The sequence below is a fragment of the Amblyomma americanum genome, chromosome 8, assembly GCF_052857255.1.
Source record: "Amblyomma americanum isolate KBUSLIRL-KWMA chromosome 8, ASM5285725v1, whole genome shotgun sequence".
Classification (NCBI taxonomy): Eukaryota; Metazoa; Arthropoda; class Arachnida; order Ixodida; family Ixodidae; genus Amblyomma; species Amblyomma americanum.
In genome coordinates, this window is record NC_135504.1 from 1,488,565 (window position 1) to 1,504,381 (window position 15,817).

Sequence of the window (15,817 nt, forward strand, 5' to 3'; positions counted from 1 at the left end):
GCACAGTAGTAGGACACCGCGCAAGTAACGAAAGAGGGAGAGAAAGAAGAAAGGAAGAAAGAGGTGCCGTAGTGGAGGGCTCCGGAATAATTTCGACCACCTGGGGATCTTTAACGTGCCCTGACATCGCACAGCACACGGGCGCCTAAGCCACCTAGCGTCCAGCGACAGCAAGCAATCTTTATCGGACAAATGTGTTCTCATTTTCTGCGCAACGTTTCACACAAAATGAGAAGCAGTCAATTGCTGCACGATGGATGGAAGTCGCGCATTTGAGCCCTGCTTTACTTTGCACGTCTTCCCCACAGTGACGCCAAACATGTTGATCGGCTCAAAACGCGCCAACATCAAACTCTGCACCCGAGCTCGATGTGGCCTTCAGAATGCTGCGCTGCAAATGGCCGCGAGAGAGAAAATCCTACCAAAGTAAGCTGTGTCAAGTGTGAAGCGCCTGAGACGCAGACCACACACCTGCGGGGCATAAAGATATAGTCTATAAAAATATGGACCCACTTTCCCACGGTGTGGCCTGTTTCTGCCTCTGAAGCTTAATGCTTCAACCGATGCATTGGCTTAACACTCCCCCATATGATCTCGAGGAGCGCAAAACTTGATTGATCCCGGTTTAAGTCCATTTTTGTTGTCAATAATAGGCTGGGAAGGCGCTTGTTTTATAAGAATCGTGTCAGAATAGAAACATCTCGTGACTGCTCGCGGAATCGTCTCGAAATTAACGATAATTCTGCGATTCGGTTCTCTCACACGTATAGCGCCACAACTTGCGGTTGCGTCACAAAACTGGCTCACTTATTTTTAGGCAGTAGTCCCATTTTTGACCAGAGAGATGACGCTTTAGAGAATAGAAAGTGCGAACAATTCAACCATATCGCTTAGCTTTCTGAAAGCTGTTCCGTACGTCAGGACAGCGCAAACATCTTGATTCTTATCTCTGTGCGAACTTACTATGGGATACCAAATAAGGAACTCTTGCGTGCATGCCCTTTTCTGTCATTGTATTGAGTAAATCATACAGTGCGACAGAGTTGCTCATTGGGTGCACTTTTGCACCACACAGTTGCCGCCAGCAGGTTTGCCCCCGCTGTGCATGAGCGTAGACTCGCGACTACGTCGCTGCAGAATTTGATACAATCCGCAATCAGGTGGGTGTCATGCAAAAGTCAAATAAATAGTCAGAGAAATTACTTTAGAAACGCGCACTTGTCTGGAAATTTCGTGCAAGTTTAAAATCAGGCTGCCTATTGAAAAACATAACAGGATTTAAACGACGTTTTGGCTGGAGGAACAAAAAGTCGTGAAATAAATCCTATTATGTTTTTCAATTTCTGGTGAGAGAGAGCGAGTGCGTGCGCGCGTGCGTGCGTGTGTGTGTTTGAAGGTGTTGTTCCTGTTCTGTGGCGGTCCTCTGCCTTTCTTTACTCAAAGTAAGGAAAGATGATTTGATTTCAAACTTCTTGCGCAGGCACAAGTGTACAAACAAAAGAAAGGAAGCTGACTTAGGCAGCCTGTTTCTAGAGGCTGTTGCGCCAAAAGAGAAGGGGTAGAGCCTGACACCCCTGAAGTCTTACTTTTGCAGGTCACCGTGCCATTCGTGTCGTCGCATTCCCCATTCACCTTCTCGCATTTGTTTTTCATTGCAGCGTCGCATTTTGTTGCATTGGGACCTGTGGCGGATGTGGAACGGAAGAGAAATATCAGTCAATTTCTAGCAGAACTGGGAGGAGCCCTGTTTCAGCAATGCCTGTAATGTTGCCTGCAGCGATTCGTGCAACTGGTGACTTTATTGAGTTAGCGAAATGACGTCAACGCTGCCAGGTGCCCTCGTTCCAACAACCCGATCTTTAGAGGGGCACGAAATGGAATCACAAAATCATACCAGATGAAAAATTACTGCTCTGAGATGAAAGTTTTACCTGTAGGAAAATTAAGTACGCTGGAAGGTAATGCGCCAAGAAAACTAGTAGCGACGTCGTCGTCGGATTTAAGTGAAACGCATAACCTTCACATTACGATCTAGCACGGCGTTGCCCTATAGCACGTACAGCAAACGGAAGGCTTAATTGCCGAGCCCCGCTGTCACGAAGGAAACGCTATTTTTATAATAAACTGCACATCTCCAACCAAAATTTTAACTTTAACCCAACGTTTCGAAGCCGACTCGGCTCCTTCATCAGGGGTGACTCAGGGCAGTAGCTAGCGTCTTTTTAAGTATGGAGGGGAGGGGGGGGGGGGGGGGGGGGAAGAACGACAGCTGTGTCGCGAAAGGCGCGGGGGAGGCGGAGGGGGGTTTAGGCTGTTAGTCACGCTGGCGCACTGCAGGGAGGTGCTGAATGGCGACGTTGGGTTAAAGTTAAAATTTTGGTTGGAGATGTGCAGTTTATTATAAGTATTCAAACCCAACCAGACAGGCAAATCTGTCAAATGGTAAGTTTTTAAACGCTATTTTGGAGCGCACGATGTCCTCAAACACTGCCACTGACCACCGTCCTCTGAACGCAAAGCGAAAGAGCGACAACCTTATTGGTTGTTGCTCTTTGGCGACACACATGGCGACACAAATTCTTCACTGCCTTCTTCCATCTTCAGAACCACAATATTGGGTGCACTAGAGGCTTGTGACGTCACTTCAGTATTCCGTGACGTCGAGTGAATGGTTGCAAGAAACCTCTTGCACTCGCTCACATGCATGCTCATGCAGTCACAGTCGGCCAGGGCTGAGAGCGTCAAAGAACGCCATGTTTGATCCCGTGCAGTGCAACATTGCTCTCCACAGTGTTCTATACCGCCCCAGAACCACCAGTCAAAGAGCACTTTAGAAGCTGACAAAAATTATTTATTTATTTATAGATACTGCTATCTAGTACAAGATCACAGCAGGGTGGGTATACATCAAATATAGAAGCATAGAAACGCTGAAATTCTGAACATTTACAGGCATTTTTCAAACATCACTGAAGAAATCTGGGTAACGATCTCGTTGTTTAGATTATTCCAGTCTGTACCTCTCCTTGGAAAAAAAGAATATTTAAAACAGTTACTTCGCGCGTTCAGAAGGGTTATTGTGAAAACGTGCCTCTGTCTCGTGTTATTAGATGAGGACCAAGTAAAAAGTTGGGAAGTATTAACTTTATAATGACCACTCACTAGCAAATCATACACATTTGCTTCTCGACTAACCTCTTATTTGCCCTTCGACCCGTCCTGTCAATGCGGTGGCGTCATTTTGATGACGCATAAGGCTCGACGTTGAATGACGGAATAATTAAAAGCGAAAAGTGGGAACTTATTTTCGATCCTTTATTCAAAGAAAGCTAGTTTTCGCGCTCAAAAACGCTTATGTGCTGTGCTATGTTGCTGCACGTTAAGGAGCCCCAAGTGATCTCTATTAATTCCCAGCTGTCCACTACGGTGTCCCTCAAAAGCCACTGTGTCTCGTTGGGATGTTACGCATCAAAGTTTACAATTTTAGTTTGCAGCAGAAAAAAAGCTTCAGTTAACTCTAAGTGAGCAGCCTAGCAGTTCAGCCTAGACTAATGTCCTCTTACAAGTCCTTTATACATAGATACCACCCTGCGCATTGGTTCATACATACACTCATATATGTCTTTTTCTTGCAAATAATTAAGGAACAGCACGACGAGAGGCGGCTTAGTCGATAGAGAATTCAGCCGCTCCGTTACCGTATCTTTCCTGAGCGGCTGGATTCGATTCTTTTCAAGCTTAGTCACAGATAAAAAGGCGAAAAATAATTTTGAACTTTCTTTGCGCATTAGAGTGGACCATCATGCCCGGGTAAGATCCATGCTCCCCGTGCTAATGCCCTTCCCACATCGCACTCTCCTCGCTCTGATCGGGTTCTCCTCTTCGGAATTTAAACGCCGCCAGTGATGAACGCTTCGTCCAGACGAAGATAAGTCCCCTCGTCGAAACGTTAGCAAGCACCGCGAGGCCTTTGCCTCCCTTGCTCACTTTTTCTCTCAAAATAAAAGAAAGCACTTTCTAATAATTTACTGATGTGTAAATCATAATACGCCATTACTGATTTTCTTGACAGTTTAAGTAAAAAGGAATTCCTTTTCTGATGGTGCTAAAATATTTCTGCTGGCTCCTCCGACTTCTACTGAGATACGCAGTAGTGCTAATAATGTTGCACCGTATTCAAGAATTCGCATGTCGTATATTTCACCTTTAAAATCTTTTGCGCTATTCTCGTTCTCTGGTGCCACCGACAAGAACATCGCAGTGTACGATTTCTAGTGCAGTTTTGAAATGATGTTGATACGTTTTAATATCGACTTTTTGATTTTTTTGCTAAAGAAGCCTGAAAGGAGGTTACGAATGTTTCCCTTTATGTAATGGCTTACCTGCGCACACTGAGATGCCGTTCAGATGCATGCATCCCAGCCCGGCTTTTTTGCACTTGCCTTTCTTGCCTGTCTTGCACTCGTGGGGCTTTCGATCTGTAGATAATTGTCAAAGAAAAGCACTCTGTTTTTTTTTTCTCAAGACTGATATGCATGGAAAAAATGTGCACGGTAAAGGAATTCAGTTGGAAACTATACGAACGCTGCTAAAGACCTTTTCCATAAGGACTCACTGGGCGTCGCCACATTGTTCGTTAGGCTGTCGTGAGCTCTAGCGCGGTGAAAGCGCCAGCGGAACCAGTTTGCAAAAGCCCGAAGAGGAATTTCGACATCTCCCTCGCCCGATGGAAAGCTCTGTATTAGTCATGTGTAACCCCGCTCCAGCGGTCGCAGCTTATTAATTTTATCTGAGCTTAAAATCAATGACTTTCAGAGATATGAGATATCGTCGAACAATTTCAGTACACGAGTGGTGTAGAGGACAGGACATGGTTCTGAAGGATTTCTGTGCGGATTATGTCTATGATAAATAAAATATATAGCTCCTTTTCTTTCGCGCCTATATCACCAAAACTATCAGATAGGTCACTTTTTTCAGTACGACTGCAGTATCCAAGCATTCCGCCGCCTTCATCAACTTCCATTCGGGTGGAGCGAACAGATCAGCTCCGCTGGCCGCTGTATTACAGTATAATACGGCATCGCCGCGTCCAAACACCTCACGTGCATGCTTTGGCAATTCACCACACTCATGTAGTCTTATGCGCCCTCCGTAATTTTGATCTACAAATTATCACCCCCGTTTGCAGTTTGAAGTTTAGCTTAGTTTATTACTTAAAATACCTGAGAAATGCATGCATACACTGAATTTATTGAATTTACTACTCTTTTGATCTCCGTGGCGACGCAGAATTTTTCATTCTCATTTTTCATGGCGTGGAAATAATTTCGCTCCTGTGTTGTCTTTTTTGCAAACTGCAGCGAAACACGTGCTGTCTTCTCACTGTATGAGGGTAAGACACCTCACAGAAACGCTGTGTTTTCTTTCACCTGCCACTGGCAGTAACTTACTGATGACTGAACACCGAGGAGCCCGGTTCTTCGATATCTTTGCTGTGAAGGTCCACCGCTGATAACCACTTTGGCGAACTGTGATCAAGATGAGCTGCGAGGCAATAATTCTGGGAATATTTGGAATAAGGAGGGCCTTCTGATGTTCTAAAAAAAATTCAAAGCCAAAATTTGTGAAATGAACGAGCAACTGAGTTCCGTAATTGCCATTCAGAAAAAAAAGGTTACGCCGATGAAAAGGAGTGCTTTTCGAACTGAACTCGTTTGAATGTACTGAGATGTTGTGTTCATCTATTCCGAGAATTGACCGCAGCGATGGCCAAGTGGTTGAGCATCCGCCTCGCATTCGGGAGGTGTGGGGTTCGATCCCCAGTGCCGCCGGGTACCCACCGGTGATACAATGGGTACAAGCTCTCCCTTGGCCTGGTGCTGGGTTTATTCGGGGTGAAATGCTTGAAGAATGGGTCTTTGACCCCAACTTGAGTAGTCGAAAACACCTTGTGCAATATCGCTCTTTGGCAAGATTCTCTTGCGCCATAAAAATTCATAATCATCACCATCATTATTCGGAGTACTGGAAATCCTTTTTATATAACACCGCTCCACGTTGTAATGATATAGGAACACTATTCACTCTTTAAATGCTAGACATAGGAGGGAGCAGTGTTAGTAAATAAAGTGCAAAATGAGAAAACAAATTTCAATGCTAATAGTGAAGCACTGCATATTGTTGCGATAACTACAATACGGTAGCATTTCGAGCCTTCAACGCGGCGGTGCGCCGCCAAGCTGCCACGTGGTTGGTCACGTGGTGCGGAGCAGCTGCCGGCGGCGCGGCGCCGTGGCTGATCACGTGGTTCGTCACGTGGTTCGTCACGTGACCAAGTTCCACTCAGCCAGCTGTAGCTATCGCATCACTCCAGGTTTAACCAGAGCTAAACCACCGCCAATTTTTTCAAAGCTCATCTTATGTGCTACTTGAACCTCAATACATCTGGTTTCCGAGCGGCTCGAAAGTTATCCCTAGTATATGCCCACTACTTCAATTCCTAAATCTTGGAACGAAATCTTTATTTCTTCAATTCTCCCAGACCAAAGGGAAATCGCTATTCTACTTTTCCGGCGAGCAAAAATAAAACGTAATTAGTACCGCTAACTAGCGATTCTTGGGCGGTCCCGTGCATCGGACAACCGTTTCATAGAACTGCACACTATGCCAAATTAGTCTTCTTGGCATGAATTTGTTAACGCTCGTAATTCTAAAAAAAATGCTCCAGCAAAAGTAGCGAAGTTCGACCACGAGGTGATAAATTTGAAGCTTATTTAGTCCCCGGCGAGTGAGGAGATCAAGAGAAAAAGCTCCCGGGTGTTTGATAGGCTCTCGAGCCTTGAAAATGAGAGCAGTACTCCAACCATATACACACATGAAAAACGTCACAGATACGGCAGGAACGATGGGAAAGCTGAAGTAAACTAAGTCCTTCTATAAGAAGCCCAACAGTATGCCCGTGTAATTTGTGGTCTTGCTTTATCTCTTTGAAGCCACAAGAAACGCACGTGTCCCTTTCTCGCAATTAGCGTAGTGGGCTTGAGAAGAGTTCTTTTAATGCAGTGTTTTAAATTAGATGTAGTACTCTAAGCGTGGTATAATGCAGTTATTAGCAACTGTTATCGGTACCCGGTTGCACTCAAATTTAAAATTTAGAAAATCACCAAAAATAGAGAAGCACGCAGATCAATGTAGGTTCAAATTGCTTTTTAGGGTCCTTGCTCAGAATGCTGAGCGCAACAAGTTTCAGGCGACATACATTTCACATTCTCTCAACATTACTTCACTGGTCTGCGGAAGACAGCGCATGTCCGACTAACCGTGATTCCATCCTTTTTTTCTTCCTGAGAAAACTCCCCGAATCATGGAGGCATAAGAAAGCGGCAGCCGTTGGTGAAGTACACCTACCTCGAAGCATGCCCCACCAACCGCTCGAGTGAGATTCACTTGGGCACACAGGCACCACCTCCTCACTCGGTCAGAGGAAAGAGGTGAGGTCGGGCGAGGAAGCGTCGGCAGCCGTGGTGGACCATACCCTTAAATATCCTGCTACCCTCTCCCCCTCCCTCCTATTGGTCACCTCCTCAGAGGTGGCCAAGGAGGCACCTATCGCCCTCGCCATTTCCTACACAGAAGCCTGCTATATCCACAGCGATTAAAACACTCCAATGCTAAGTTTCGCACGGGCAAGTTCATTTCCCTACTATGTGGTTGGCACCTCGCCATGTGACAACCAGCCCAGCTACGTGCAGCTGCTCTGGGAGGAGCAGTCAGTAGCTTAGCCCCAGGACTGGTACACCGGGCACGGACGGCCGCGCGTCTGACTTCTCCCCAGAGCGCACGCACAAATTCAATGAGTCTACCATCTGCCGCACCACTCCCTTCACGATTACCACCAAACCTTTTGGCGCCGCCTCCAGACGCGGACACTCCCATCCTTTTGTGTTAGATTCCGCTACCACCATACCCTCACCAACCCCGCTTGCACCGTCAGCAACCACCCCATGTCCTGTTCCGATGCCCGGCGGATCCTCCTCCGCGGAGCCTGGAGCAGCTCACCGCCTGGGAGGACTGGGAGACCACGAAGGCACGGACTGATGAGCGAGTTGGTTGCGCATATTATGCATGAAGCAGCCCAAGGAGAGAGCAGAAGAACGGAGGAAACGGACCCTTTTTTCCTTTCCTCTGCCCTCTCCTCGCGCTGCTTCACGCATATCATGGGAGACCCTGCTACGCTATGAGCACCCAGTTCGACAAAAGGCCGCCGCGAACCGGGCTCCTGAAATCATGGACCGCAGGAACATGACCGTTTGACTGTAGTGGGGCCGTGCGGGAGCAGGGGCATGCGTGAGCCGAACTCCTCTCTTTCAATAAAAAGTTTAGTCCGACTACTTCATCATGATCGTCCGCTTCACTACGTCCACTACAGGGCAAAGGCCTCTCCCGTGTCTCTCCTATTAACCCTGTCCTTCGCCAGCTGCATCCATTCTTTGCCTGCAAACTTCTTAATCTCATCCGGCCACCTAACCTTCTGCCGCCCCCTGGTACGCTTACTTTCTCTTGGAATCCACTCCGCTACAATTAAGCTTCATTGGTTGTCTTGTCTTCGCCTTACTGAGCTTTGAATTAAGTCAACATCACACGCACATCACACTCCCCTCTTGTTCCTCGCCAAGTCGACGGGCAACTTTGAATATTAGTATATTGTTATTGTTATTTTGCCCTGCTATTTTTGTTACCTTTTATTTACTGCGAACCGGAAATAAAAAGAAGCCTGCGGGGCTTGGTGCTGGCGACCCAAAGGTCATGGGTTTGAGTCCCCATTGAAGTTTATGGAAACTTTTGTGTACCTAAAGCTAAGGCGTTGCAGACAAGCAGCGGTCTTTACTTGACATTTCAATTATTTTCATTCTTAACAAATACGGGACACGTGGTTTCTCCGACACACTGCTTCCCGGACGGCGACGGGTTTTTCGCGTTAATAGATGGTTCGGCAGCAAATCCTGCGGCCCGCCAAATTTTCTACAGGACTGCGCAAATGGATTAAGCGTTGATGGTTGCCGCCTTCGCTTCGCTTCCTGGTCTTCCTTGTTCAAGTTTTAGGCTACGGCTGTATAAACCTAACAGCATTAGACCACTTTTACCTGCCAGGGTACCCCTTTGGCTGCGAATATAACAGCAGAAGCGGCATGTTTCTTACTCTGCACAAACATTTTTTTCTTCGGGATGATGTTTTGGCCGAAAATAGAACCAGATTTTTTAACGCCTGCTTTAATAATTTTTTAAAAGTTTATGACGAATCAGTTTTCATTTACGTCATGTGCACTATGGTTTATAATGGTATAACCAAAAGTGCTAATGTATTGGAATGCCTGGAACACTTTAAAAATGAAAAACACGGAGGCACCACAAGATGGCGCTCGCCACCGATCCGATTCCGTGGGATGCCAAAGGTCATCTATCAATAGAAACGGCTCATCCACTACAACCGACCGGATTGTGCAGCAAACTGCTCTGTCGGCACCTCGCGGTTTCCTTCTCAGATACACACTGTAATTTTTTTTAATCCCAAGGTGAGTGAAACGATCGCATTAAGTCAGCTTCCGTCTTACCTCTGCAAACGACGTAATCTTCCATGTCTTCATCACACAGGGTGCCGGCCCTTGAACATTTTTCTATCAGAGCAGCGCTACAACGCTTTACGTCCGGATCTGTTGAGAGGCAGAAAAAAAAAAATAAAGTCACCGCAAACATGCCGCCACAATATTCTCAAGGACGAGCTCTGTGCGGTACTTGTTGAAGCGCTGCTCCTTCTTGGTGAAAGTGATAAGGCCACCATCACCTACATGTTATCCAAGGTCTAACTATACGTTCAAGATTTCGCGATCATCGCAGGAAGTGTCTTTCTTTAACCGAATGAGGTTCGCTTTGTTTGTGCACAGCTTCTTCAGCTACTGTATAATTCTGCTTTTCTTTTTTACAGCGACAGCGCTTAGTGCTTTAACACCTAAGACCGTGTCCGCCTAGGGCGACGTACGAAGCTCTTGAGATCGAAGTAAAAAAACTCACAAAAAGAAATAGCGCGTCGTTTCAAGGAGCAGCTCACATGCCATATGCTCATGGCACGCCTTCTGGAGTCTCGCGCCACCAAGTGCTGTCAAGCTGGCCGTACTCGTTGTCGATGGAGACTCACCTCCTCAGTTTCCAGTGGTGTCCCACCATCGCGAGTTCTTTGCGGAGACCAGCCGCCGTGGCTCTGGCCGTCGGCTGGTGACCGCGGCTTCGTCCGTATTTATACATGGAGGCGAAAGGCAAACAACGCTTGCGCGCTGTTCGATGTTAACGAACACTAGGAGGTGTAAATAATTTCAGGGATCGTCCACTACGGCATCCCTCATAGCCCGTAAGTCGTTTCAGGACGATGAACCCCGTAATTATCAATTTCTTGCTTTCGCGGAGCAGCCCAGGATGATCGGACGCCCAGGTGTTGGCAACTCTTCAAGCGCAATGGTACAGTCCTAGCAGAAATTTCTTATAATGGGATGGCTAATGATTACTATTAAGGGGAAATAGAACGAGGAGGTCGCACCGTGGGTGTTGAGATCAAGGGTCTCACCTCGACAAAGCCCGGCAGTTATACAAGGCAGCATGGAGCGAAGGGAAGAAAATAAGCAGAGCGGGAGGGGGAACGGCACCATTTTCAACCCTGTTTACCTTTAACATATCCATACACACAGCCGGCGCATAGTGCCTGACAAAAGCGCAATTCAGAACTGGCTTCGAATTCTTTTTTTTTATGGCTCTTGCCAATCCACATTCAAACCCTCAATGGGGTGCACCCCTAATCAGACGTTCTTTATCCGAGTGCAGATTTGATGCTGCAAATATGAACTTTCGAACGACGACAAATGCAAGGAGGTTCCAAATTCTTCTTTAATTGCTTTCGGCTGAAGCACGTGGAGTTTGAGTACCCTAATTGTATGTGTACTGGGCCACCGTATCGCCATAGTACCTTAGTGCGAAGAAAATGAAGGTCGAGTAGGTGGTAGCGATTCCACTCCGCAAGAGTTAGGTTTAGTTTTCATTTTATAGATTTTAACGTCCTCAGGTCACTCAGGTTATGATAGACGCCGCAGCGAAGGGCTCCGGATAATTTCGACCATCTGTGGTTCTTTAGTGTACACTGACGTCGCACAGTACACGGGCATCTAGCATTTCGCCTCCATCGGAATGCCGCCGCCGCGGCCGGGGTCGAACCCGTGTCTTTCGGGACTGCAGCCATGCGCCATAACCACTGAGACACCGCGACGGCTCCCAGCAAGTGTAAGTTTTTTTTTTGATTATAGGTCCCGTGCTATTTAGTCAGTGCCGCCTAGATTAAAAGGCGCATTTCCAGTTGTGCGCTAGGGAAATATCTCTTTATTAATAATTAAAAACTGTTATTTAGCCATAGCCACAGAACCCGCCAGCCAAAGAGACTTTGTCACCGGATGTCGAAAAAATAAATATGACTGAATTTCTATAATCATACAGACGACAATACATCAGAGACATACGCCCCATCGGCATAAATAGTCCTCCACCACTGCTGTGAAACTCTGAAATTATCAATTGACGCGAGAGACACATGGAACATGCTCACCGTATTGGAAGCCATTCAATCGGGCGTCTTCCCCCCATAATGAATTTGCATTCTTCGAAATCAAGGAATTAATTCTTTCTAAAGGCCCTACGTTAAACGGCACGGATTTCATCTTTGGGCAGGGCTTTTCACGCTGTATTCGTGCAGCGCGGAAGCAGCACGCCGCATTCGCTCGAAACAAATTAACAGAATTTTCCTTGCCGTATAAACATTTCATATCTGTTCAAGACGGTATGCATTCGATGATTCATCGCAGACAGTACAGGAAATCTCATAGCAGTCGACTTGTCATCATGCAACAAACCGTCCTTGCAATATTCTTCGTGATATGCTTTCATACGTTCATTTTTCATAATTTTTGCAAATGTTTGCAGCTTTATCCCAAGCGCGAGCATGTTTCCAATCTTTTTTTTTTCTTTCCGCAAGCAGCATGCTTTTACTAACTGAAACATGGCTCACAAATTACGTCATGGATTGTGAAGTTTTCGCCAACCTACCAGATTTTAACGTCGTTCGGTAAGATCGCAAGGGCTCCAGAGACGGTGGCGTTCTTATTGACACTAACGAATAGTTGCCCTGTTCTGACATTAACATTAATTCGTAGCTTTAAATACAGTGGGTAATCTGACATTCTGCGTGTAAAGTAATCACTGCTATCGACCCACCAACAACAACATTATGGAGTTTTGCATTCCACCTTTGCCCTGGAGCCACGCCAGACATACCATGAAACAATGCGCTTGTACGACAGACGTAATTACGAAGCTATTAATAGCCATCTGCAGACCTTTTTTTTTCCAATTTGCGAAACGGACTTTCACGACCGATCTGTTCAACATAACCTGTTAACCTTCAAAAATAAATTGGCTCAGCTAAAAATCAAATTCATTCCCACCATAACATTTTGTGTCAATCGTCATAAGCCATGCTTATCTAACATTTAAAAACGCTCGAGAACAGTGAAAATGGCAGCGGCGTATAGCTTGGCTATGCCCGGTTATGCGAGCGATAGCTTTGTTATGCCGTGTTGCTTAGCCAATTTAGACCCAACCTCTTCGTCCGTCGCCGAAGTCGTGGCGGAGGCAGAAGCAGCAGCGGCTGCCTCCAAAGCTCTTCGCTGCCGCCCTTTGGCATCGTTCAACCCCCGTTGAGCCGGTCTCTGCCGCTAGCCTGGCACGTGTAACTTCCCTAGCTCTGGCCAAATACTTAGCCTCATTGCCAACGTAAGCCGGAATGATCAGTCAGTCCGTCGTCTACGAGACCCTGTCGACGGCGCAGACGGCAGACATAGCTGGCCAGGCGGCGGTCGGCGCAGCGGCGGCGAGTCACGTGGTGCGTCACGTGGCTGACACACCTCCACTTCTCCACTTGAAGGTCAAATGTACCGCTCTTGACGAGGCTTGTGAAGCTTTCGCTTTGAAAGACGGCTATTCCACGGAGCAAAACTCTTATCAAAATGCTAATCAACAATACGAGATAAAATTCTAGCAAGTAAGAAACCATTAACAGACGCGCACTATCTTAGTAACCCACTTGGACATGAGGCCGGCGACCTTGAATGTTCGAACATATTAAACGCAGCATTGTCATCAGTTTGCACTTAACAAACTGACACGACACTATCTGCCACGCCTACCAATCCGATATCTCAGATACCTTCGACCACATTTTCTGCACATGCCTGTATTGTCAGACATATGAAGCTGCAACTTCAGGAGGCACTGAGGAGATCATCAAGTTCTTAAAATATACAGGGCTCGTCTCCTGAGCATACTTGTCATTACTGTTTGCACAATCACTTCACAGAAGTAACATACTCAACGATTGGTTGGTGAGGAAGGCCGTTACAGTCTTCAAATCAGGTAACAAAGAATCGCCTCTTAACATCCCCCCATTTCCTTGATTACTGTACCATGTAAGATGGCATGTACCATGTCGTGACATGGTATATGTATCATGACATACACCTTGTCATTTATTCTCAAATATTGAACTTTCTTCACTTGGACAATTTTTTCTATTCCTCTTAGCACGTATTTCGTAAAAGCTTGTTCTGAGAAACTCAATTTGCAGTTTTGTTCGTGATCTGCATATCAATCTTGATTTTAACGTTCAAACAGACATTATTTTTGCAATGACCCACTGAGAAACCTAATCTCTTCTTCTGAGAGCGAGACAGATGGCTTGCTTATGCAGATAGGACCCCTCTGCTCTATGTAATAAGCTTCTATGATTTCACGCTCTAATTTGTCTTTAGACCTTGCGATGAATTTGGTGTTTTCAAACCCTGGACGACACTTGCGGCTTTTGCAGTGAGTGGCCATGTGGCTCCCATAACCTGTCCTGCCTTGAGTGTGCTTGTCTTCGTCTTTTAGCGCCTGTACGCTTTTTGCGTAAACCATGTCAAGCTACAACCAACTAGCTCAAATGAAAGTCTTGCTGCCCAAACTAGGAGTTCGCCTGCGCGACATGAAACCCAGAGTATCATAAACTAATCATTATCACTGAAATGATGCAAAACCATGTTTGCTTCCAGATTTATCATTTTGACTACCGTCGCTTCACAAGTGCCACTAATCTAAATCTGAAAGCTGCTCTTCCGAGCCTACAAGCGCGCCACGCAATATCTCGCCTCGGTCTGTTTCATAACCCCAACTATGCTTGTCAGCACTCCACTTGAACTATTTTCCCGCAAGGCAATCCTTCCTTCCAATTCTTGTGTCATCAAAATCGCCAACGAACAACGCTTCTATAAGCTCAGTCCAGCCCACCGCTCTAGTAAAAGCCCGCCCTACATGGGCATTCAGGTATCCCCCAAAAAATACGTATAGTAGGTCACGCTTTAGATTGCGTCATTTAAACTTTTCAAGTGCTGTTAGGAAAACAAAATTCACTGTACTCAAATATTCTCACAGCTCATGTGTAAGCTTTTGAAGTCTTAAAAATGTCAACTTTTTATCAAACTTGTAAACGTCTCCCTTATTTTACTTTTCGTTAAAAACACAGTGCGTTTACGAAATGCGTAAAGTCAATCTAGACCTGCCGTAATTACAGACCAGCCGTACAGCTCCAAATGCGCGAATGGCTTATTTCTCCACACCGTTTGACAAGTGACGATGAATATCCTGCCCTCTATAAGGCAGTAATTGTTCGTTGGCATCCACCCATGTGCATCCACACGGCTACAAAGCAAAGCTATACGGCTTCCACAGAAACTTCGTGACTAAAGAAAACTGCGTCCCGATCCAGCGTTCGAACTGGGGACCATCGCTTCAACGGAGCAATCACTCTACCAACTGCGCTAAGCGGGGCGGCTAGCGTGTGATAGGGCGAGAGATAATTGATCAGTAGCGCAAAATGGGAACCGGGAACGGTGGGAACTCTATCATGGCGGATTCTAATAAACATTTCACCATGCTGGCCTCTATATAACGTTTCACCAAAGCTATTTTCTTCCTCTCTTTCGCTGGAAAATGCTTGTACGCAACACCCTCAACTAAGAAACTGTCTGTTTTCAAATTGTTGCAGTGAGACCATTTCCTCCATATTGTGCCCAAGCTATATTTTCGGATCCTTTTCAGGGCGCTTCTTATTTGTGTCATGCTGTCAATGGTCCGCCAATATATCTTTTTTCGTTTCGGCAGGCACGAAACTATGACCTTACTCAGAAGTATTGCACGCATTCAATTGATATTTCATTATTACCTACCTATGCAGTGCGAGTTATTGTTGATCACCTTGCATTTCATGTCCACGTCCGCGCACTTCTTCAGCATTTCTCCGCTGCAATTTTGGCGCTCTTTATTAAGAAACGTGAAAGAAAAGCAAAAACAGTGATTTGTTAAAATATGGTTAAAGCAGCGTAACCGCCAAAGCCACCGCGGTAATAGCAAATGTAAACGCCAGAAATTAGATATTATTAAGCACGTAAGAGATATAATGTTTGACATATCGATTTTAGCGGTTATAATAGTGGTTTGACAATTTTTTTCTTTCATTATCTCGAAAGCAAACGTGAATTTTGTCCATACCGTAAACTATAAATTTGCCAAGTTTGCCTCATAGGCAGCAATTCTTTCTTAAGGGGATAAAAGTAATCGATGCCTAATCAATGTCTAAAGCTAATTGTGATTGAGTAAGTGATGTTAGCTGTTCCTTTCTTCTTCAGGTAGC

At 45.8% G+C, this 15,817-nt stretch overlaps 1 protein-coding gene across 1 annotated transcript in view; it reads right to left on the reverse strand.

Annotated features, from left to right (window-relative positions):
• LOC144101614 (uncharacterized) overlaps positions 1-15,817 on the reverse strand; it is a 112,677-nt gene that overhangs the window by 8,967 nt on the left and 87,893 nt on the right. The window contains exons 36-39 of the mRNA XM_077634756.1: positions 15,354-15,443; positions 9,615-9,713; positions 4,383-4,478; positions 1,587-1,682 (exon numbers count right to left, since the gene is read on the reverse strand). Coding sequence (XP_077490882.1) covers positions 1,587-1,682; positions 4,383-4,478; positions 9,615-9,713; positions 15,354-15,443 — 381 coding nt within the window. The remainder of the gene's footprint in view (positions 1-1,586; positions 1,683-4,382; positions 4,479-9,614; positions 9,714-15,353; positions 15,444-15,817) is intronic.